This window comes from Centropristis striata, chromosome 4, assembly GCF_030273125.1.
Source record: "Centropristis striata isolate RG_2023a ecotype Rhode Island chromosome 4, C.striata_1.0, whole genome shotgun sequence".
Lineage (NCBI taxonomy): Eukaryota > Metazoa > Chordata > Actinopteri > Perciformes > Serranidae > Centropristis > Centropristis striata.
Window position 1 is genome coordinate 35,499,539 of NC_081520.1, and position 22,134 is coordinate 35,521,672.

A 22,134-nucleotide genomic window follows, 5' to 3' on the forward strand; every position below is an offset into this window, starting at 1 on the left:
GCAAGATTGTGGGGACTCAGTTTGTTGATTTGAATTGTTTATTTTAAAGGCAAGTACTGAGGAAAGCTAGGAGTATCTGTTCAGACGGTACCCATCCTCTTAGCTCTGAGTATGTCTGGTTACCATCTGGTGTGTGCTTATGTGCCCCTAGGGTGAAAAAGAACAGGTACAGATATTCATTCATCCCCACTTCCATTAGGGAACTGAACCTGGTTGAACGATGATGGTGATGTTGATAGTGATAGTGATGATGATGATGATGAGTTTGATATTGACGATGAGGATGATGTTGTTGATGTTGAGGTTGGGGACTTATGTGGTTGACACTTCACCTGGAATTGCCTTCTGTTGCACTATTGTTTTGTTTGTTTTATCTTTAGATATATATATAATGAGGCTGTGATCTGTTGTATGTATGTGTGTTGGAATGTATTGTTTTTTATGTATTTTATACACCTAGGCTGCAAACAAATTGCCCAAGTTGGGACAAATAAACTATACTTGACTTGACTTGACTCTCGAAAGGGTTGGTGGTTCGATCCCTCACTGTTGCAGCCTACATGCCGAAGTATCCTTGAGCAAGATACTGAACCCCAAATTGCTCCCGATGCTGTGTTCATCGGTGTGTGAATGAATTCCCAATGGTGGCAGGTGGCACCGTTTAGGGTAGCCTCTGCCACCAGTATGAATGTGTGTGTGAAAGGGTGAATGAGCACAGTCTGTAGTGTAAAGCGCTTTGAGTGGTCGCAAAGCGACTAGAAAAGCGCTATATAAGTGCAGGTCCATTTACCATTTACCATTTAGGTAAAGATTAATTGGTTTATCACTCAACACAAAGCTGTTCTAAACAGTATTTTATGAATGAATCAAATGGCTATTTGTAATGTAAAATGTAAAAAGAGCCACTCATGTTTAAAAGTGAAAGCATTAAACCTTTACAGGTGCATCTCAATAAATTAGAATAGTCCATTTCCAGTAGTTCAAGTCAAACTGTCAGAGTTATAGTTTGGGCGTAGGACGCACAGATGCACCACCAACATGCACCAACAGACTCATTGGCTCCCATATTAAAAACGCAGGGAGATTTCTAAAAAAAGGGAGATGCAACAGTTTTTTTAGATCGCTCTAACAAAGCTATTTTTTCATTTTTCTGAAAAAAACAACAACATATGTAGACGTTCAGGAAGAACTCGGGACGCTCAAAGTGAAGTCGGATCAATGATAGGTATTATGGTTTTGCCAAAAATGCTTTCTGTTCGAGGCCAGAAATTCCAGTCCACCTCTGGCTGCTGTCACTCTTTCATTAACAGGTGTTGTCAGTTAATTCTGTTGATTGCTTTGATCTGATTGCCTTTGATCTTTGATGTGATTACAGTTACAGATACACACACATACATGCGCATAAGCACGCACACTCCTCACACATGCATACACATGCTTCAAACACACACACACACACACACACACAGGTAACTTTATGTGATTTTAATTACACACACACACACACACACACACACACACACACACACACATTTTGAGGTTAAAGGGCATAGTTTGAAATTTCTGAAGAATCTCATCATAGTGTACACACACCGGCAGTAGCCCCTGTGGCCCTTTCAGAATTTGCCCAGAGGAAATTTTCTAGTTTGTGATATTATTGGATGCAGATTTGGAGAGCAAAAAACATTGGAGAGCTTAAAACAGAATGTAAGCCCTTAAAATTAACAGCCAATTCCTGGTTTTTAGTCCAAACACATTCAAATTTGTATATGATTTAATTATATATATGCTTGATTGTTTTAAGTATATAAGCCATTACACAACTTGGATCAATCAATTAATTTGACTTGTTTAGCTTCATTATAACATAATGTAATAATAATTAAGATACTATAATCTATAATGTCCACAATAAAGATTTGCATATTTATTAAGTCGGCTCAAACTGCAGAAGTTAATAAGGAGTATTCCAACTCAGGAGCTTCACACTTTGGATATCATTATAATGTGAATAGCACCTGAAAGTCTGTGTGAGTGTTATAATCGGGAAACGGCTTCATGCCAGGAGAGAGAAAAAGACAGAATGAAAGAAAGTGTGAGTATGAGAACAGTGTGAGTACAGACTGTGAGTAGTCTGGGTGAGAGACGTTCACAACAGATACTCGTTTTGCTGAAGACACACACACACACACACACACACACACACACAGACGAGATGTGTTGCTAATGAGCCTGGTGTGCGGTTACGGCGTAGAGCCAGACCGGCTCCACGCTCAGACCGATGGGAGTTCAGTCAGGAGTCACCACTTTCTTCCCCGTTTCCTCCGCCTCAACCTCAGAAAGCAGCACGTTCACGTTCGCTGTCATTATCAAAGCAGGCGCAGGCTTACCTGAAGGGCTCAGTTTCAATCTCTAAGTATTGTGGGAGACAGGTAGACTCAAACATGAGTTCATGATGGTCCCTGGAGTGTTTAAATGGTTGTCATAATTGTCAGAGAAAAAGAGAAAGAATGTTTTTTTTACCAGTATAAGGCAGGAAACATAGTCAGATAATGTATATTTGCTGTGTTTTTTTAAAATAGAATTTGATTTCTTTTAGTTTGAGATAAGAAGATTAACACAGTGGTTGCATGAAAGCAATTATTTCCAAGATCCTCCTTGGTGGAAAGGGAAGAACAGGTGCATCCCAAATTAGAATATCATAGAAAGTTTATTTATGCTAGTAATTCAATTCAAAAAGTGGAAATAATGCATTATATAGATCCATTACACACAGAATGAAACATTTAATGTCTTAATTTATTTAATTTCTTCTAATTATAATGGTTATGACTTACATTTAATGAAGACCTAAAATTCAATGTCTCAAAAAAATATTACAAAAGACCAATTTTAAAAAGTATGTTTAATATGGGAATGTTGGCCTCTGAAAAGTATGTTGATCCATATGCACTCAATACTTGGTTGGGGCTATTTGACTTGAACTACTGGAAATTGACTTTTCCATGATATTCTAATGTATTGAGATGCACCTGTAGATATATGGTTAACCTTCATCTTAAAGGCCAGTAGTACAATATTTTTTATGTCATCCCCTACCAAACAGGTGGGATTTAAGAGGTGATGTTGTGTAACATATTCAGCAGTAAATGTGCATAAAATGCCAAAGAAATGTTATAACTTATATTGATTTCTTCCTTTCTTCTCTTTTCCCCTGCTCTTTCTATTCTCACTCTTCCTACTCTCCTCCTCTGAACCTCTGTCCCCTCCATCCAGTCCCAGCCATGATCACCTCCTACCCCAACACCACTCTGGCTACGCAGGGCGAGGAGAAGAGGATGAGCTGCATTGCTCATGGGGAGAAGCCCATCATGGTGCGCTGGGAGAAAGAAGAACGCATCATCAACCCGGAGACCAGCCGATACGTGGTCACCGTCAAAGAGGTTGCCGACGAGGTCGTCTCCACGCTGGTGGTGAGCAAAACAATTTTTGTCTTTTTTATCTATTACCTTTACAGTGGCAGAAGAAGTTTTCATACTAATATTTAATACTTTACTTTAAAGTACCAATACTACACTGCAGTGTGTGCAAAATACTCAGTTGCAAGTAAAAGTCCAGCATTAAGAAGAAAATGTGCAGAAGGTTTAAATAAGTACCAAATGTAAAAGTGCGCATTAAGGCTAATTTTATTTATTTATGTTCTCTATATAAGACAAATTCATATGTAATATATCTCTGGGTTATAATTATTGTGCATAATGTGTACATCATTGGTCAAGGTGGGGCTAATTTTAATGGCTGCATATACTATTGGGCAGGTTAATAGATTATATCCTAATTGATTAGTTGATTTATATTTTGTATTAATAATCTGTATCTGCAAAATACACTGTCGCCCATAAAGTTGGAATAGAATATGTTTTATCTCTTTCCATGAAATTAATTTGACAATGTGATTTATTCTTAAAAGATAAAGTGTATATCTACTCAGAACTTTATATATCAATCTCTTCCAAACATCACAATAAAAATGAAACCATAATCAACAGAGGAAAACAAAATGAATCCAACTTTATGGGCGACCGTGTAATTAATGTAGTGGAGTAAAAGGTACAATAATTGTTTAAAAAAATAGTAGGTAGCATTAAATGCAAACACTCAAGTGTAGTGTAAGTACCTCAAAATTGTACTTAAATACAGTACTTGAGTAAATGTACTGTGTTACATTCTACATCTGTGTCTATCTAGATTTAAAGCAGAGGGGAAGAATAGGGAAGGCAAAAACATTCACACCATGTTAAAATCTTTAAGGAGAGTATAAAATATTAAACAGCTTCCTTTCATTTCAATTTAATGGTTATTAAAACACACACGTACATGTGTAATAATGTGTTGTAAAGTGGTGAGCGATTCAAGATAATTTAGTCGTGAAGTGTCCAACATGGGTCAAGATGAAGAGGGTTTATTCTCTCTAGTAAAATACAAGAATATTGAAGTTGGGAACATGGCTGTCCTCCTTTTTTTTTTTAAAATCACACAGCATGAAACATAATTTTAGATTGCTAACTGTCTGTCTGCAGCCACTAATGCCCTGCATACGGTGTGTGTCTCTGTAGATTATGCCAACTGTTCGTGAGGACTCAGGTTTCTTCTCCTGTCATGCCATCAACTCCTTCGGTGAGGACCGAGGCATCATACAGCTGACAGTGCAAGGTAAGACTCAGTTCAGCTCGTGGTTTCTTTCACTGGCTCTGTTTGGAGGTTTAATTCCCTCCAGCAGTAGTAAAGTGTTCCATCATTTATTACTTAAATCATTCATTTATTAATTTAATTGCTGCACAGTGTGACTCGTGCTCTTTGCAGAGCTATCCGTAATCTCTCACTGGGGAAATCACAGACAGAGACAAACCGATATATCTGTCTGGTCCGCCTGCCTCCAGTTCTATTTCGGGACTGCGGCTGTAACTCTGTTTTGTGCAAACTTTTCCTCAGAACCACCCGACCCTCCAGAGGTGGAGATCCGGGAAGTTAAGGATCGGACCATAGCTCTCCGCTGGACCATGGGCTTTGACGGCAACAGCCCCATCACAGGATACGATATTGAGTGCAAGAACAAATCAGGTAGACACAAGTTGAAGAAATAACCTGTTATGTCTGTGTGAAATGTCACTATCCATTCCTAACAGTCTGTTCTCCCCCGTCTGGTTCTTCTAGCGTCATGGCTATCAGCCCAGGTAACCAAAGATGTGTCACCGCAGCTCAACCAGGCCACAATCATCGACCTCCACCCTTCCTCCACTTACAACATCCGCATGGTCGCCAAGAACATCATCGGCAACAGCAACCCTAGCAACGAGCTCACCATCACGACTGATGAAGCAGGTAAATGAGTCTGTGGCAGTAGTGGAAAGTCACTAACTACATTTACTCAAGTACTGTACTTAAGTAAAATTTTGAGGTACTTTACTTTTTTACCATTTTATATAACTTTATACTTCTACTCCACTACATTTTGAGGCAAATATTTTACTTTTTACTTCGCTACGTTAACAGCTTTAGTTACTTTTCAGGTCGAAAACATGATCAATTAAAAGTTATTATACATTTTAAACTCAGCAGTATATTAAGTAGTTAAAATGAGGTCTATCTTTACAAAATTAAAACACTGCTTACATAAATTAATCAATAAAAATAATCTAATAGTATATATAACAATCTGAGTGGGGCCATTCTGCATAATGAGTACTTTTACGTTTGCTACTTTAAGTACATTTTGATGCTGATGCTTTTGTACTTTTACTTAAGTAAGTTTTGAATGCAGGACTTTTACTTGTAGTGGAGCAATTTCACAGTGAGGTATTAGTACTTTTACTTAAGTAAAGGATCTGAATACTTTTTCCACCGCTGGTCTGTAGAACCACTGTCATGTGGCATTTTAAAATTGTTTTGAGTATAAAGTTTATCGTAAAATTTGCTGCACAAAAATATTTTTTTATTAGAAATACTAATTAGAATTAGAAATTGGATACCATCCAGTGCCGAAGCTTTAAAAACAAAGAAATAGATGCACAATCAGATTTTCATCCCAAGGCTGCACTGATGAAACAATGGGAAGAAACAAACTCATGTGGCATGTGCTCAGTTCCTTTTTTTTGTATTGTTATAAATTTAAATACATTTGAAATATTTTAGATTTATTTTAAACAATATAAATTAAAAATGTAATATTTTTAATTCATGATTAAAATAGCTGAAAATTCTGTAGATGGCAAAAGACAAGCCAGCATCTTAGCATTGCAAGGAGCAACAGTGAAAAAATAGTAATGGCTTTTGTCATGGTATGAAAAAAGAGGCATCAAGTGTGTTTTTTTATGCTCGTATGGTATCTACATTTAAAATCCTGGCATTGTGACAACCTTATAAAGGAGTATGTAGTCAAAATACAGAACATAGAACGTAAAACAAAACTCCTAATTTCTCCAAATCACACTCTTTAAAAGTGTTAATTTGGCTTTTATCAACTTCACACTGTCACCATGATTTATTCTAATCCTTATAGACTCTCAGTCTGAATGCTGGTTTGGAAATATACTTTAGTGTCCATTTCCTCCTTCTGGCCCTGAAACCTGTTGAGTTGTCTTGCACATAATTGTTTTATGGTTGTTTGAAATGAAGGCCATCATCTTTTATATCTGGGGAAACAGATCAGTTCACTGTTGCTTTTAATCGCCTCAGTCAGTATTCACTTATCTTCTATTGCCTATAATGATCCCCCCACAGGCATACCAGCACATTAAAATGCCCCATTTTACTGGATTCATTGCTAAAATAAAGTCATAAACCTCAAATTAAATAAAACATGTATCATCGCCGACATTATTTTAAAGGTTAAAGTTGATGATGTTACAAGTTTAAAAAAAATTATAATTAAGTTGAGGCGGAAACTGCAAGGAGAGCATGACGGAAAACACATTCTTAACTCAACAGCACCATCTAGTGACACTGAACGGGAGGAAAAGTGACTTGTGGCGGATCGCTTCTACCATTATAACACAAGCATGCAGTAATGCAATATGTGCTTTATTTGCAGCTCCTGACGGCCCACCACAGGATGTCCTCCTGGAGCCCACCTCTCCACAGAGCATCAAAGTTTCCTGGAAGGTAAAGTGCAAACAAAAAATGTATTTTCTTTAATGTATTTTTTTTGTCAGTTTCATAATATAGGAATGTGTAAATAGTTGTAAAACTGAGACATTGGACTGCTAAAGTTTTTTTTTTTGGAACCCAATAAGGCCAGCAACCACTTTGTGAAGTATAGTCAGCATCTGAATAAAAATTAAATAAATATATATTTTTTAAATTGTACATTTATTTTAAATAACATAAATTTAAATACATTTTAAATATTTTAGATTTATTTTAAACAATATAAATTAAAAAATATTATATTAAAATTTTTAATTCATGATTAAAATAGCTGAAAATTCTGTATATGGCAAAAGACAAGCCAACAGCTTAGCATTGCAAGGATCTACAGTGACTTACAGCATGTGCATGTGCACAACTATAAGTTATAGTTTCCTTTATAACCTGTGGTAGTTTGAAGATAATTATTTGGTCATGGTCTTTCACAAATACGCTGTGGCTCATAGTTCGACTAAAATATTTTTTTACCTCTTTCCATGAAATGATTGCGATGATGTGATTAATTCTTGACGGATGAAATGTATATCTTCAGAAAGCATTATTAAACAATCTCTTCCAAACATATCACAATGAAAATGAAGCCACAATTCACAGAGGATTGTGCCTGAAAACAAAATTATTCAAAATGTATGGGCGACCGTGTATATGAAATGGTATATGAGTAAGAATATGTCATATGTAATAGATCAAGTCAAGCTGCATTGCAATGCAAAAATATTGAACATTTTGCTTTAGATTTGACAGCGAGTGTTTCAACAGTTTGTGTAAAAGTCGCTACATCTTATCAGTGATCGTCTTCTTATAATTTTCTCTGCTGATCCTCACCTCGCAGCCTCCCCAGAAGCACCTGCAGAATGGGGTGATCCGCGGCTACCAGGTGGGCTACAGGGAGTACAGCCCTGGTGGGAGCCACCAGTTCACCATCATCAGCGTGGACACCACAGGAGACACTACAGAGAGCATCGTGCTGGACAACCTTAAGAAGTTCACTCAGTACAGCGTGGTGGTGCAGGCTGCTAACAGAGCCGGCACTGGGCCGTCCTCACAGCAAGTCGTCACCAAAACCCTGGAGGATGGTGAGGAGGGCTTATATACTGTCAACATCCGTGTGTCCAAGTCCATATGTCCCTGCTGAGGATCTTGTAATTAGTCCAGTGGGTTGTTGTATTAGGTTAATATAGGCATACATTTTCATTCTTTGGCGTACTTGCTGCTTGCAACATATTCTTGTGAAAAGACTCCCCTCTACTGGACATTTTTTAAATTGCACATACAAACAGACAGTTGATCTTTAAAACCATAATGGAGAACATGCAGGCTTTACAATACAAGGAGTACTTTCAACAACAGCAAAAAAGAAACCTTTATTCAAAATACAATAATAAACCTTAAGGGTTGGGGTTGTAAATGCTGTAATAATTTCCAAAAGAATACCAATTGTTTTTAACGCATGTTATCCTTATTTTATATTTGGCAACATCAATATATCTTCTTTAGTTTTGTAAGAGGTTTGAGGATATAGTTGTCTTAATTATTTTTGAACTCTTAAAACCACTAAAACATTCAACCATGTTAGAATTAAACACCACTTTCTCACAAATGTCTCCTCTAGTTAGTACTGTATAACATTAGGATCTCACATTAAAGTAAAATAAAAGTGTTGTTTCATTATATGATGTAGTACAAAAGTGATTTATGTTTCTTAACAGATTTTCCAGATGTAATTATTTGGCATCAGCAGTTATTTTTTTATTTGTGGTACTCAGTGAGTTGCCCACATGATTGTACTTGCACTGACAGTCACTGGTATCGCCGATCTATAAAACCTCCATTAAGCCTTTACTTTCCCCTCCTCGTGTCTCTGGCAGTGCCGTCTCGGCCTCCTGAAAACGTCCTGGCTGTTGCGAAGTCCCCAGAGGTCATCTCACTCTCCTGGATGCCTCTACCCAGAGAGGCCCTCAATGGAAACCTGCAGGGATACAGAGTCATCTACTGGGCCAACCTGCCTGACGGAGGTATGAACAGCAACACACCCAAACACTGATATGTGATTAAAGTTCGTACTTTGTATCCAGTGGTAGAATGTAACTAAGTACATTTACTCAAGTACTGTACTTAAGTTCAATTTTGAGGTTCTTGTACTTTCCTTGAGTATTTCCATTTTATGTAACTTCATACCTCAACGCCAATGTTTACTGAGGCAAATATTGTGCTTTTTACTCCACTGCACTTAGCTGACAGCTTTAGTTAATTTTCAGGTTGAGATTTAACATGAAAAACGTGATCAATTATGTGATTTTAAAGACATATCTTTTAAATGAAACCTTGTAACAGTAGTTAAAATAAGCCCTATCTTTACAATATCAAAACACTGCTTACATAAAAGCATCAGTACAAATAATCTAATAATATATTTGGAATACATAAAACAATCTGAGTGGTTCCATTCTGCATAATGAGTATATTATTTTTGATACTTAAAGTACATTTCGATGTTGATAATTTTGTACTTTTGCTTTAAATGTAGTACTTTAACTTGTAGTGGAGTAATTTCACAGTGTGGTATTAGTACTTTTACTTCAGTAGAGGATCTGAATACTTCTTGCCCCACTGTATTTTATCACTTTCGCTTCATTAAGGCTCGGTTTTTGTAGCTGTTGCTAGTCACGGTTCATCCACTAGGGGAAGCTGTGGTGTTGTCATACTGTAATGTGCTGCAGTGAGTCTAAAGTGCTGTTACTTTGGCAATTAAAGCTGCCTTGAGTGTCCTTTTTTTTTTCTCCATCAAATTATTTTGAAAAATCTTTACATTTATTTATTTCCTGATAAATAGTTGATCTCAGTATGGGACAGTCAACCATGCGTCTGATTCTGTCATTTTTCAAAGTTTAAGGATAACTTTGCCAACTGATTTCCACTGGCATGTACATTTTTGATCTACATTTGAAATGACATGCTTATTCATGTATTTATTTGGATCCCCATTAGCCACTACCAAGGTTGCAACTAGACAAGTCAACATTACATCACAATATAAATCAAAGATTTTCTTAAAAACCTGAGGCAAAAGAGAGCAAAACAAAACACTGATAATGATAATAATAGTAACAATGACAACAAGTATACCCCTACACTCTAAATCTGAATAGTCAGAAAAACATTTGCCATGGATCAAAAAAAATAGTGCCACACCACCAAAAACAGTGTATGTGGTGACTGAGAAAATAAAATGATCATATAGTCGGATATTATGTAGCATTACAAATTGTATTTGGAGAGGGGCTGATGTTCTGTGCCATCAGACATTTCTTTAAACTATAAAAGTTACATAATTGATGAACAACATCTGATATTTCAACAATTTAAAAAATGTGTGCCGTATGACAGTATGAGATGTTTGCTTTCAGATGCAGCAGTGGAAACACAAAGTCTGCATTGCACAAAGGGAATATTTGTGGTTCCTGTTTTTTTTCCTTGAATGTACACCCTGCTGTATAGCAGCGCTCCAGCCCTGCAGTCTGGCTGCTCTCCATCAATAATTCACAATGCAATAACTCAGTGAGGCCCATTGCCTCAGCTCTGAGTGACAGGACATGAGGGAGTAGAGGAGAGGAGAGAGGAATCAAAGCAGTAATGAAAAGTGAATTCCCTTAATATCTGTTTTTTTTCATACTTCATTATGCAGAGAAGTGCTTCCCATATGTTATGTATACTATACATTCATTTAAAATCATTGGTTGTCCCAGGAGATGGAAGTAAAATTTAACCACAGAATACTTGTTTAAGTGAATGCTGAATTAACTATTGCTGTTATTATTATTCATAACAATCACACTAAGCTGCACCACGCCACCCGGGTTTATCAATTCAATGTGTCTCCTCTCGTGTGTTAGAACTGGGGGAAATCAGGAACGTGACGACCAATCAGCCGTCGCTGGAGCTGGACGGTTTGGAGAAGTACACCAACTACAGCATCCAGGTCTTAGCCTTCACCAACGCTGGAGACGGTGTCCGCAGTGAACAGATCTACGTCCGCACTAAAGAGGACGGTAAGATACATTACCAGGTGTAACAGCAGCAACTGGCTCAAATTTCTATTCACCCTAGTACAAATATTACCAGTGTTATCATAATCATTTCCATAGTTTAAACCTGCAGTGCAGAGCTTTTGTCTCCCCCCTCTGGTTGTAAGAGCAATTACACTGTTGATGTGCTTATGATGACTCTTCAAAGTCTTCCTGTGCAAATACTTCAGAAAAGCCACATTTTAGATAGGCACTGCACTTTTACAAATACAAACATGTCCAAGAGCGATGTGGTCTAAAACTACACATGCATGCACATTCAGCATGTTTATCTTGGCTCCTCTAAGCCCTGAACTGTTCTCTTCTTCTCCAGTTCCTGGTCCTCCAGCAGGGGTTAAGGCTGCAGCCTCCAGCAGCTCTGTGGTGTTTGTGTCCTGGCTGCCTCCGCTCAAACTTAACGGCATCATCAGGAAATACATCGTCTTCTGCTCGAACCTGCATCCGATGGTAATAGCATTTGTATACCAAAAGATTAAAGCGATCAAATTTTCCCACCCTTTTTGGCAGTAACTTTTTCAATAAATAAAAAAGACATACAAATGTGGCATGCTGCTACATGAAGCTTTAATTCACATATTTCCTTTTTTGTTGACAAATGGAATTCCTCTGGATTTCCCAATGATACATTAATCTCTCCTCTCTCTCCGCTTTACAGGTGATGAGCGAGTTTGAGGCGTCTCCAGATGCCTATTTCTACAGGATCCCCAATCTGGCTCGAAACAGACAGTACAGCATCTGGGTGGTGGCAGTGACGGCAGCTGGTCACGGCAACAACAGTGAGAAGATCACTGTAGAGCCTCTGGCCAAAGGTACAATAAGTTATAATAACATTTACAGTAGATTTACAGGGATATACCTATCTGTATGAATATCTATTGTCATTAGAATACTGGTTTCCATAAAAGTACATAATTAAATGTGAACATGAAGAATCAGATATCAGGCAGAGAGTGTATATAAATAATTGACGTAGTCAACGTGATGTCACCCATTGGTTTGTGGCCCGTTCGAAGCATCGAGTTCAGCGTTACACTCGTCGCCATCTTGCATCGCCATCTTGTTTCCGATACGTGGAGCAGACCATATTTGCACTGTGGAGGAGCGAGAGAGATCTGACGATACTGACTACAGCCTCTCTACACCTCAACCTGACTGAGAGAAGCCGCTGCTAATTCATGTTAGCATTAACTGGAGCATTAACTGGGATGTTCATTTTGGCTAGCAAAAAACATAAACAAAATGTATGTTACTTACTTCAGAAAAATGAACAGCGACTCCTTAAGGTGTCTGTTAGTCCAACTTAACGCTGAACAAGACATTTTTACTGAACAAAATGTTCAAATAAACTGTCATGAAGTGAAAATACAGTGAAAGGGTCAGAGTTATGAGACCAAACCAGGAAATGTCCTTTTTTTTATATGTATATAACATTATATATAACTTTATTGACATGTTGTCGTGGATACGCATTGTTCCGCTTCTCTCCTGATGACAGCTCGCCTTGTTAGTGACCTGTCAATCAAAGATAGCCACGCCCCAAATCATACAATTCCTCATTCGCCATTATTTACTCTATTAACCTCAAATTGTCTTGAAGAAGATTTTTTACTAGCGATTGAGACCATAGTGTTGTCATAAAAACATATTCTGAGGTAACAAATCAAGTGAGAAGTTTTATCATTTTGTATTGAAATGAATGGACTGAAATCTTTCTGCAGCCGCCGGCAGCCGGAGGTTGCCACCTGGTATCAGGTCATCAAAGTTGTGTGTCTGTGTGTGTTTAAGCACCAGCTAGGATTCTAACTTTCAATGGGACAGTGACCACCCCCTGGATGAAGGACATTGTTTTACCATGCAAGGCTGTTGGAGACCCTCCTCCGACCATCAAGTGGCTCAAAGGAAAGTAAGTGACACACAAACAGTCATAAAGTGCTGCTCAACAAACACATAATATCCAACAATGTGATGGCTTTACATCACGGCCTGCAGTAATGAAGTAATAAACTTTGTTTCAATCCGTCCCCAGTACTAATGGAACCCCTACACCTGTCCTTGTGGATGGTCGTCGAAGTGTCCACAGCAACGGCAGCTTCATCATCCGCACGGTGAAAGCAGAGGATTCTGGGAACTACAGCTGTGTTGCCAGCAACAACTGGGGGTCGGATGAGATCACACTCAACCTGCAGGTCCAAGGCAAGTAGTCTTAGAGCACATGTTCTTACTGCAGCGTTCTCTTTTAACAGATGTGTATAGAAATGCAATGAGAGATAGAAAGCAGTGACCTACAGTGGTGGAAAAAAGTATTCAGATCCCTTAGTTAAGTAAAAGTACTAATACCAGACTGGGAAATTACTCCACTACAAGTAAAAGTACTGCATTTAAAACTTTCTTAAGTAAAAGTACAAAAGTATCAGCATCAAATGTACTTAAAGTATTAAAAGTAAAGGTACCCATTATGCAGAATGGACCCACTCAGATTATTATATTTATTCCAAATATATTATTAGATTATTTGTATTGATGCATTTATGTAAGTATAAGTATTAATACCACACTGTGAAATTACTCCACAAGTAAAAGTCCTGCATTCAAAGTAAAAGCATCAAAATGTACCTTAAGTTTCAAAAGTAAAAGTACTTGTTATGCAGAATGGACCCAATCAGATTGTTTTATATATTCTAAATATATATTTATATTACTTGTATTGATGCATTTATGTAAGCGCTTTAATTTTATAAAGACAGGACTCATTTTAACTACTTAATATACTGTTATGAGGTTTAATTTAAAAACTGTCTAATCACTATTAATTGATTATGTTTTTTATGTTAAATCTCAACCTGAAAAGTAACTATAACTAGCTAAATGTAGTGGAATAAAACATACAATATTTGCCTCAAAATGTAGTGAAGTAGAAGTACAAAGTCACATAAAATGGAAATGCTGAAGTAAAGTACACATGCCTCAAAAGTGAACTTAAGTACAGTACTTGAGTAAATGTATTTAGTTACATTCCATCACTGGTGATCAATCACTTTTTGAGCTTTGGTTGCATGCAGGTATACAGTCCTTGTGGAGAACAACAGAGGCATAAAACATTGGCCAAAATGACGACAATTTAGCTATTTTAAATTAAAAGCTATTGATATGTCATGTGGGCATCATAAACTGGCGATGTAAAACAGTCTTGTTGTACACATCGTCTCAACTCCAACTCCATTTTTGCATCTCAAGATGCTAAAGCCAATGACTTGTGCATGGAAGAGGAAGTTTTGGGCCCATATATCTTTTATCTGGATATCTGCTGGCTACACCAGGAGGTGGGGCGGCAGCAGATATCTGTGGGGACTTGGCCTGGGAACTGAAGGGTGGAGCTTGGTTCCCTTGTCTATTGATCCTGTGTGTGTGTGTGTGTGTGTGTGTGTGTGTGTGTGTGTGTGTGTGTATTTCAGGACTATGTGCGTTTAAAAAAATATCATGGAGTGAGAAATTGAATTTTCCCTCAGGGATTAATAAAGTTCTTCCAAAGAGCCATAATGTTGAAGCGGGTGACAGATTTCTTAATCAAGGTGAACGCTGGCGGTTTGACAGGAGAGCTTTGAGCTCGTGCAGCTGTTCGGTTATCGGTGCAGCAGAACTCCGAGCACAAAAGGTTTCTGCCCTCTAACTTTCATTTTGCTCCCAAACGCTCCGGTAGCAAGAAACAGTGAACTAAACACCCTCAACACATTGTAATTCCACATTGTTCAGGAGTGTGTCCCAATAGGCCTCATCGTGCTGCTCCTTACAGATTAGACACTGAAAGAATCGAGGCAGTTCAACGTGAATACTAACCACGTGGTGAACTTTGTTTGTCCTCAGTCCCTCCTGACCAGCCACGCCTCACAGTTACCAAGACTACCACCACATCAATCACATTGTCATGGATACCTGGAGACAACGGAGGCAGCTCCATCAGAGGTGAGAGCGACACACACACGGTACATCGAATGAGTCTGAAACAGCACCACAGACAGTTTCATCGTAGCTTAATGTGATGTACATATACACAAATGTGCTTCAACTCCATACATTATCTTTTATATGAAAAGAATCACCTCCCTTCAGCTCCCTGTGATAACCAATGACAACCCGCCTCCCTTACCCTGCTCTAACATTGCTGTTTCTCATTACCTGCTGGTTCGGCCTGAATACTCGAGTCCTTAAAGGTAGATTAAAAAGCAGCAGGGAGGATTAGGTCTGTTTAAGTGAAAGATTAAAGCGCTCCATCTTAAAGAAAGCGCAATCATGGCAAAACTATTTGTGGTGATTCATCATTGCTCCTAATCATCTGCCGCTGTCTTTAGAGTTGCACTCACTATAAAAGCTGTTCATGATGCCTTCCCTGTTATATTTGTTTTACTTTCCTGCTCGCAGTGTCATCCATCACCAGGATACACACACCTAAGTGTAGCATTGTCTATTTTTAGTCATGCTCGTAGCACGCTCTAGGGAAGGCAGTGTTGGTCGGCCGGCCTGTCCTCAGACTGGTGACCCAACACTTCTGTCCCAATAACTACAACCGAATAAGTGAATTATTGGACACATTGCATGGTACCCTGAGGATGAATCTTAAAGATATCTGGCTTTTTATTTAGTTCCACCAACAGGTCAGCAATTTCCACATGTTCAACACTTATTTACTTGATTAACTTTACTAAAAGTAATGGCTGTGTTTCTGTTAGCAGCTGTAAAAGACTGTGATAGAATCCCACGGGTTAGTGCAGCTACAGTTGTATGATAGGCTGACTCGCATATGTATTTACAAAAACGTTTAATAAACAGTTAATTGATCTTGTTTAGTGTACTTATCTGTACTTATCTACACATTATTCAAAACAAATTATTATTATTATTATTCAGCTCCAAGTCAGGTACAACGGGGAGGATATATTGTGATTAATTGCATTGCATTACATATTATTTGTGATTTATTGCATTTTAAACAATTTCAGTACCAACAAAGAGACGTTGAACACAAGTCAGGTGAAATACAATTTAAAAAATGAATGCACTCATTATAACCAGTCAGATTGTCATCACAACACTGTATCTTTGAGTCAGAAAAATGGGAAATACTTTAAAACTTCTGTCCATTTTTTTCCCCCCATCTCCCCATTTCCCTCCCCAGGTTACATCCTGCAGTACTCGGAGGACAACAGCGAGCAGTGGGGTAGTTTCCCCATCAGCCCCAGTGAACGCTCGTACCGTCTGGAGAACCTGAAGTGCGGCACCTGGTACAAATTCACCCTGACGGCCCAGAATGCAGTGGGGCCAGGGCGCATCAGCGAAATAATCGAAGCTAAGACACACGGGAAAGGTAGGGAACAGAATTTGTTTTGAGCTACATTTTGAGGTTTGAGTCTCAGTGCAGCACTGTGACTACAACTAATCATGTTGTCAAAGATCATTCAGAGCAACTTGTTCCCAAATCTATATCAAAGTTCTCTATAATAACCCACAGGTAAAATGACTGAATGAAGCTCAGGGAATATTTTCTTTTCGAAGCCACTGAAATTTGACGCCATGATATGATTATGTTTTCATTGATCTTAAAAACTCATAACTCAAAAGTCCAATAAAACTAACTTGTATACACACTGTATTTAGTGGCACATTTCAGGGTAATAATGCTTAAATCCTCTAAACTCATCTTGCTTACAGCTGTTTGGATGGTATTTAATTATTATTTTACTTTCGTTATGTCTTACATACAGTCACGGAAAAATATTAGACCATTGTTTTCTTCAATTTCTTGTTCATTTTAATGCCTGGTACAACTAAAGGTACATTTGTTTGGGCAAATATAATGATACCAACAAAAATAGCTCATAAGAGTTTAATTTAAGAGCTGATATCTAGCCATTTTCATGGTTTTCTTGATAATAACCAAAATCGTTATCAAGAAAACCATGGAAAATGGCTAGATATCAGCTCTTGAATTTAACTCGTATGACTCCTTTTTTTGTTGTTGTCATAATATTTGTCCAAACAAATGTACATTTAGCTGTACCAGGCATTAAAATGAACAAGAAATTGAAGAAAACAAGGGTTGTCTAATAATTTTTTCCATGACTGTATGTTTCATGTTGGCCGACTGATAATTTGAAATGTCGATCATCTGTTCCAAGTTGTAGCCTCACCCTCTCTCTCTCTATCAATCCTCAGAACCGCAGTTCGCCAAAGAACATGAACTCTTCACCAGCATCAACTCCACCAGGGCCAGGCTCAACCTGGTTGGCTGGAACAACGGCGGCTGTCCAATCACCTCCTTCATACTGGAGTACCGAGCGGTGGACTCGGCCACCTGGACCACTGCCCAGCGCACATCGCTGACCAAGAGCTACATCCTGTACGACTTGCAGGAGGCGACCTGGTACGAACTGCAGATGAAGGTCACCAACAGCGCCGGCTCAGCAGAAAAGAGGATCACCTTCGCAACTCTCAATGCTGACGGAAGTGAGTTTGGATTAAACAGATTGTCGCAGGGTTGCACTGGTAGCGAGGATCATTGCATCAGCGTGGAGTAGTAGTATAAGTAGCAATTCATGGGTCATTTAAGAATGTTAAAAGTTACCAAACGTCCCTAAAAATGGAAAATATGGCCAAACATGTCACTGATATTACTTTACAGATAACATGAAAGGCATGCAACAAGTATAAAACCAATGAAAAGAGTTTTCCTCTTCTTATTTTGGTGTTATTTAATATCAGTAATTATCCAATAGCTCTCTAGCCAACCTGTTCTAACTCCCAACTCATCACATACAGACGCTTAGTGTCCATTGTGTCACTTTTTAGTGGACAGGGTAGCCCCTCGTGTCATTTTTGGATGTGCAGGGACTCCTGAGGAATTGAAGTAATCTAGTATAAAGAGCACAAGTCCACAGAGAAAAGAAGGTGGGGTGGATGGCTGGGTCGAACACAAACACAGGCTGCTTATGTTTGCGTGACTTTCACCCATAAAAGTGCAGTTCAAGTCCCATATGAAACCATCAAAAGTACACTTTTTTTTTTTAACCCAAACCAAGATCTTAACTTAACCTTAACAAGGTAGTGTTGTTGCCTAAACATAACCAAGTAGTTTTATGTAAATTCACATTTTTAGCACATGGAAGTTGAAGTCTAAAAGACTCGCCAAAGACTCCTGACCAAGTGTCCAAATGTGATGAGTTTGGAGTGAGAGTGAGTTACTCTCATAAAGTTTTATTACAGGACACCACTATATTTTACATCAACACACTATCAAAAGAAGAAGAAGAAACTTAACAGAGCGAAGACCAAAATACAACTTCTACCACTATTACAGCATCAGAAATCGTTGTTGCTGTTTGGGGCAGCAGCGTTTCAGCATGAAGTGCTGCTCTGCGTTTCTGCCTCCAGTACAGCTTGTGCTTTAATAGTATTTGTGATTAAGGCTGTTTTGTCAGCCTTTAAAGGAAATTGACAGGTATTCTGATGGCTCGGCTGAGTTAAAAACAGGGACGGTCTTCAGATTCTCCACGGTGAAGCTTTATTCGCCTCGGGCTACAGATTTTGTCAGTCATACACAAAGGAAGTGTTTAAGCCGGAAGGAAGGAAGGAAAGGAGGTGTTGGGAGCTCCATGCTACACTCTAGATTATTCATTAAATTCCTTTGAAGGGTTTTGCTGAGACATGTTCGCTGTCTGTCAGGATGTTATGTGGGTATGTTTGTGTGAAGGCTATTGTCAGCTTGACAGTAGGTCTGTAGCTCAGCTCAGCTGCTGAGCAGACGCCCAGGAGACTAAAACCACATATTCAGTGTCCTACAAACCTGGTGCCCCGGCTTCGATCAGCCACAGGCAAAAATATATTGTAACAGTGAAATTAAGGAAAGGGAAAGGCATTTAGATGTGTTATCTGTCTGTGTGTTGTATGCTGGCCTCTCTATGATGAACCTAGTGTGTGCTTGATTATTGACTAATAATGCTTGATATTATCCATAATTAATAAAGTCAGAGGCTAAAAGAAGACCTCAACTACCTTTCTAATGTAAGAAAAAAAAGCCCTTTATTTTAAACCGTACATCCAAAAACATTGAAAATATAAAAATATAAGAAAGAAAATACTGATATCATCATAATATCATAGTCAGTATCAGCGTTGTTAAGTTTTACAGTGGTTAAAAAAAGAATATTTTTTTACTCATTAATATTTATTTCTTATATTTTAAATTGCCTGGATTGCTGGATTTGTTGCCAAAATAGCTTTTTTCTAAAAATGCATAGATCATCTAGAAGTAATGCAGGTTAAAGGATTTTTAGATTTTTTTTTTTAGATCAAGGATTACAAGAAAGTCTGCACATTAAAAGCATGCATGTGGAAAATCAGTGTTTAAAGTTGAATTCCTAATAATTTTTTCATCGCTATAATCTTTGACTGTGATGCCTAATAATGGCTTTTCTTTCTCCCTTACTGTTATTGTTTTTCAACATTTGTATCTGGTGTTGCATAACTTGAGTAAAGTGTTTTTTTGTAGGTTTTTTAACAAATAATTCATATAAACAGCAGCAAAACTAAACATTATTAAGAAAAGAGGATGTCATACATCGTCTAGCAAATTGATTAAAGTCGCAACACTCCAGATGAACATTCAGACGAGGCTCTGGTGTTTTATAATTCCTCATTAATGTCTGAATATCTTTGTTTCCAAAGGTACCATCCCTCCCTTGCTGAAAACAGGAGATCCCATCTCAGACAACATGTCAGGCAGCGGGGGTCTGAAGATGGTGGTGACCATCACCTCTGTTCTCGTGGTAGCCGTACTGGTCTTCATCATGCTCATGGTGCTAAAGAGGAGACGCAGGGAGCAGAGGCTCAAGAGACTCAGAGGTGGGTTGAAGCTCAATTGATCATCTCAAAAAGCTGAGTCAATAATCTCCTTCCTCGTAAAACATACTTTTACCGGAGAGTTTCCTGATTTTACTTGACTTTTTACCCCTGTTTGACTGTCTTTTATTTTCTTTAATTCATGTTTTCTTTTCAGTTCTTCCTACGCTATTGGTTTTTATGTATAATATCTGTTGTCTTTTAATACCTGATGATGATGATGATGATGATGATGATGATGATGATGATGATGATGCACGTAATCTGAATACCAAAAAGACAGCTACACATTATTAAATCCCTAAACACAAGCACATACTGTATACACTCATGATGAAACACCTTCACACATCCAGTCGATGAGCCTGACATGTAATTAAAATCTTTTTAGGCTCTACTGCTTCTGAACCAGTTAAACTGTGTCACACCAAAACTGAGGCAACTTGCTTTTATAATTAAGAGACTACAGTGGCTGTCTCTTCAGCTCCACGTCTCTGTGTTCATTTTGTAATTTTGTTCACTTTGCAACATGCTTTCATTGCCTTTTTAGAAGTGGAATTGTCAGTGATTGTACAGTATTTCCACCCTTGTAGCTTATCAACTAGGACAGTACTATTATGGTATTAACTACCTCTTTGCTGACTTCACAGATGCCAAAAGCCTGGCAGAAATGCTGATGAGGTATGTATGCTTAATTTTAATTTATGCCCGCTGTTTCCCTTTAAGCAGCGACCATAAATCACAATGCAGCCCGGAGTTACAGTACCTATCAGTAAAAATCAAATATATTGCACTCAGGATATGCTTTCCCCCTTGCCGTCTTACAGCTACTTATCAACTTAAATGGAATTGAATTAGCATTTCTGCGATACAATGCAAAACCACGCAGCTGAAAAGTAATGAAATTTTCTCATTAATCTCTTCAGTAAGAACACGCGGACCCCAGACACAGTGAACAAGCAGCAGCAGACGTTAAGAATGCACATCGACATCCCCAGAGCCCAGCTCCTCATCGAGGAGAGGGACACCATGGAGACAATCGGTGAGACGCGTGCAGCGAGAGCTTGTGTTCATCAGTCCCCATCTTAAATATGCTTATAACTTACATCATTGTTCTTTTCTGTCCCCGTCTTTTGTTTTGTGTCCTCCTGCCTGTCCCCTCTGTCCCTCTTATGTCTCGTAGATGACAGGTCCACCGTGCTGTTGACAGACAATGACTTCGGGGAGACAAATAAGCAAAAATCTTCCACAGTGACCCACACGGTCCACTACCAGTCTCTGTCCCAGGCCACTGGACCGCTGGTGGACGTGTCCGATGCCAGGCCTGGAACCAGTGAGTCCCACCACCGTCAGTGCTCATCATTTATTTCCTTTACTACTAATATTAATGCTGGTTCTGTGTGTTACTAACAATAATATAATATTGAGAAATTGCTTCCTTTCTATTTCTAGCCATGAATCTTAATTTTTCCTCCTGAATTTACATAGATTTATTCTCAAATATGGATGTCACTTTAAAAAGAGATTTGCCTCAACACTGGTAATAGCATTTCAATGCACATTCATCTGAATTACATGCAAGGCAAATAGCTTTTCCACCTTGTTTTAACCGTAGACTGTCCTCATATAGCATTTGCACCACCTTCCAGCAGTGCGATTACAAAGACACAGCAGCCGCGCTGCAGAGCGGCCTCTGGGCTTCTGGTGTTTGAGCTCCACTGAAGCAGAACAGATGAAGAGTAGCGATCTCCCTGCCTCTTCTTGACACGTCCTCACCTGATTGCCCCGCTCCAACTGGCCAGTTGGACCCGAGTGCACATGTGCACATATCGACATGCACACACACACTCAGATTAGTGGTGCACTGAAATTATTTTTGTGCAGACAGTGCAGGAATTGAATAATTTCCAGCCGAAATTGGCCAATACAAACACCATTACTAGTATTCACTTTT

The 22,134-nt window shown here is 38.5% G+C and overlaps 1 protein-coding gene across 2 annotated transcripts in view; it reads left to right on the forward strand.

Annotated features, from left to right (window-relative positions):
• The window catches only part of dscamb (Down syndrome cell adhesion molecule b), a 146,090-nt gene that overhangs the window by 113,252 nt on the left and 10,704 nt on the right, over positions 1–22,134 (forward strand). Inside the window, exons 12-30 of one of the 2 annotated variants that reach the window (XM_059330772.1) lie at positions 3,277–3,473; positions 4,617–4,713; positions 4,993–5,121; positions 5,215–5,382; positions 7,091–7,161; positions 8,039–8,282; positions 9,075–9,221; positions 11,100–11,255; positions 11,605–11,738; positions 11,947–12,100; positions 13,077–13,194; positions 13,318–13,484; positions 15,153–15,251; positions 16,462–16,650; positions 17,499–17,789; positions 20,007–20,183; positions 20,831–20,861; positions 21,107–21,222; positions 21,364–21,528. In XM_059330772.1, the coding sequence (XP_059186755.1) occupies positions 3,277–3,473; positions 4,617–4,713; positions 4,993–5,121; positions 5,215–5,382; positions 7,091–7,161; positions 8,039–8,282; positions 9,075–9,221; positions 11,100–11,255; positions 11,605–11,738; positions 11,947–12,100; positions 13,077–13,194; positions 13,318–13,484; positions 15,153–15,251; positions 16,462–16,650; positions 17,499–17,789; positions 20,007–20,183; positions 20,831–20,861; positions 21,107–21,222; positions 21,364–21,528 (2,850 nt within the window). The remainder of the gene's footprint in view (positions 1–3,276; positions 3,474–4,616; positions 4,714–4,992; positions 5,122–5,214; positions 5,383–7,090; positions 7,162–8,038; positions 8,283–9,074; positions 9,222–11,099; positions 11,256–11,604; positions 11,739–11,946; positions 12,101–13,076; positions 13,195–13,317; positions 13,485–15,152; positions 15,252–16,461; positions 16,651–17,498; positions 17,790–20,006; positions 20,184–20,830; positions 20,862–21,106; positions 21,223–21,363; positions 21,529–22,134) is intronic. The other variant, XM_059330773.1, reaches the window with a different exon arrangement.